Genomic DNA, 3,066 nt, shown 5'->3' with positions numbered 1-3,066 from the left:
AGATTAGCGTAGGGCCGTTAAGGTCAAAATTAGTATAAATAGGAGTCTTAATGTTAGGATTCTGGGTGTTCATTTTGTACAAATCACTCACATATTACTCAAGTATCAAGTGTTAAGAGAAAGAGTTCGCTGAGAAAATGTACGTATGACACCACCAAATTAATACATGTGTATTCTCTTTCGTTTTCAAATATCTTTCAGTATTATTGCATTTCATTTACTTCTTGTCATTTACATTTCTGTATTTTTACTTTCATGTCATTTACTTTTGAAGTATTTAATATTCCTGCATTTTAAGATTCTTTACGCTTTAACAATACTTTCGTTTCATATGTTATTTTACTTATCCTTTCACTGAAATTATACTTACGTATAACCAAGTGATTGTCAGGATTACTCGTTTTATTCGAAACAATTCTTATTAACAAAGACGAATCATGACTATGGTTCGAATGACCATTGATAACAATCTTTTTGACTATGTGTCCTAGGATCAATCTAGTCGATCCTGCGAGTAACCAAATCATATTTATTATAGTTTGGAAGACTAGCGGTTGTTTACCGGAAATCACCGTAAACACTACCATAAAAGTAAGTTGATTGGTATTAATTCTAATTTTCATTTTTTGGAAGCGGTATCTCATTTCTTTTCTTGCAAATTGGAAGATAGCAACTTTTATTTTCTTGGAATTCCTATTGGTTTCAATCCGAGGAAAGAAGCAACATGGATTCCTCTTGTGTCTATGATAAAGAACCGGTTGGAAGGGTGGACGAACCGCTTCCTTAATTTGGGTGGAAGGATAACTCTTTTAAAGTCCGTGCTTAGTTCTTTGGCCATTTTCACCTTGTCTCTCTATAATATTCCGAAAAAGGTGGCTAAGAAGATCACTAGTATTCAAAGCAAATTCCTTTGGGGAGGAGTAGAGGAAAGAAGAAGAATTCATTGGGTTAAGTGGGAGGATGTCACTTTACCGTTGAATAAAGGGGGATTAGGAGTTAAAAATATTGTTTTGTTTAATTTGGCACTTCTTAACAAGTGGAGATGGCGGATAATTCAAAGGCAAGAGTCGTTGTGGTTTAAAGTCTTGAATTCTCGGTATGGAGAGATTTCTTCAACTATGTTTGTTGGTAGTGGAGGGAATAGAATTTCGTCGAATTGTTCGGTTTGGTGGAAGGATGTTGTTAAAAGTATATATTCTACTTCCTTTGATCCGATTGAGTATTTTTGTAGGTTTTCGATTCATAACGGTTTCTCCACTCCTTTTTGGGAGGCAAGGTGGTTATACGATCGTTCTTTAAAAGAGTTGTTTCTGGATTTATACGGTATATCTCAGTTAAAATGTGTATCGGTGGCGGCCATGGGTGGTTGGAAGGAAGGAGAGTGGATATGGGGAGATTTTGGTGTGTCCGATGTCGACACGGAACAAAGTGGTTTGGTGGAGGTGTTTGTGGACTTTAAAGGAAGGTTGGAGGGATTCATGCAATTAAAAAGTAAAGGTTTTGAATTGAAAATAAAGATGGTGATTCATGTACATCAAGACTCTTAGCAGCTCTTTTTTCCTTAAGGCGGAAATTGGACAGAGTATCAGCAAGTAGTTTGATTGTAATAGTGAACACACTTTTTTTTACATTGTTGTGACCTATTTATAAGATTTATAAGAGATAACTTCCCATCATGATATACGGCTAATATTTAAACTTGAAAACAACTGCTTCGTGGGATCCTTTCTTGCATTTGGCGCCTTTGACGCACGACCTAGCTTAATAACCACCCACTAACATTTCAAATCTTTGGAACTTCCCGCCTGGCTCCCTTTAATAACTGCTCCCAGCCTTGATGCATCCTTTCCTGATCGAAGGTCCTGTCTAATAATTTCTTAAGTATGAAACTCCCGTGTTCGACGTTCGCCTTTTTCTTCGACCTCGAAATGTCTTCGATATTCTTCAACTTCGACTATTTACTCCAACTCTTGCTTGTGGGATTTTTTCTTAAATTCAAAGGTCCCCAACTGAGGACAAGTGTCTTTCCAAATCTTTGGAGTGTTCAAGGGTAACAAAATGCCCCCTCAGAGATGCCATTTTGACCTGCAGGTTACTGAACTGTGAGATAATGGCATCTATGAAATTCTCACTTCGACCTGAACGTTTCCACTTGCTCATTAAAGTAGCGTTATTGTTATATCTCTCTTATGACGTCATATCATCATTACCTCCCCACGTTTTACTGCATCGAGACATGGGCTCATTTAATGTAGTGTGATGGCGTCTTTTCCATGGCAGTGGCGGGCTCGACTCTGCTGCGACCTCTCTGCTCCACGTTGTTACACCCAAAAATTTGCCCACTTATTTATTCCTAATTATACCTCACATCACATTCATGTGCATATCTCATTTAGGTCATTCATCCCCTACATTCATTCATACCATAGTTACTGCTCAAGGTTGGCAAGAAAAAAGGTTTTCATTGAAGAAATTCTTGGTTAAAAGAGTGGATCTGAGTTTTAACTAGGTGGGGTCATCTCCGTTGAAGTCCTCTTGAAATTAGGGTTTCACAATCCTCAATTCAAGGTATTTAATGGAGTATGCAAGCTGCAAGTTCATCTGGTCTTCCAAATCATGGTTTTTGACCAAAGTCAACGCAGTTGACTTTTTTTGTCAACCTTTTAATCAGGAGATGATTTTATAATGGGAAGTTGCATGGGGTCTATGTGGAAGTATTCAACTGGTCGTCATTGGTTGAAGATTGATTAATCAGGAAAATTCATCAGGAGCAAGAAAAGTCAAACAGTTGACTTTTGGATATTTTGGTCAAAATCATATCAATTATTCAAATGTTGACTTTTGATGAAAATTGACCAAGAAAAATCGAAGGAATAATAAAATCAGGGAGAATTGGTCAAAGTTTCCATTTTGGGAAATATGGCTAAAAGTGGAAAGTTTTATACTTAGAGATTTTTGAAGTTTTAAGGATGGTTGGTCAGCTGACTTCACAGCATGTTTACGCGTGGCATTTGGCATTTTTCAGAAAAAAGGTCAACACCAATGTGTTCATGAGATGAACAACTT

The 3,066-nt window shown here is 37.1% G+C and overlaps 1 protein-coding gene across 1 annotated transcript; it reads left to right on the top strand.

Moving 5' to 3' along the window:
- The first annotated feature begins 743 nt into the window (after positions 1–743).
- On the top strand, positions 744–1,547 carry LOC131639898 (uncharacterized mitochondrial protein AtMg00310-like). Its single transcript, XM_058910339.1, has one exon. The coding sequence runs from the start codon at positions 744–746 to the stop codon at positions 1,545–1,547; it is 804 nt and encodes a 267-aa protein (XP_058766322.1).
- The last annotated feature ends 1,519 nt before the right edge of the window (positions 1,548–3,066 follow it).

This window comes from Vicia villosa, unplaced genomic scaffold (assembly GCF_029867415.1).
Source record: "Vicia villosa cultivar HV-30 ecotype Madison, WI unplaced genomic scaffold, Vvil1.0 ctg.002847F_1_1, whole genome shotgun sequence".
NCBI classification, from domain to species: domain Eukaryota; kingdom Viridiplantae; phylum Streptophyta; class Magnoliopsida; order Fabales; family Fabaceae; genus Vicia; species Vicia villosa.
Note: the sequence above shows the minus strand (reverse complement) of the source record. Positions and strands in the feature narration are given on the sequence as shown.

Excerpts from the sequence above, each read along its gene's own strand:
- LOC131639898 (XM_058910339.1), top strand. The coding sequence starts at position 744 with ATGATAAAGAACCGGTTGGAAGGGTGGACGAACCGCTTCCTTAATTTG.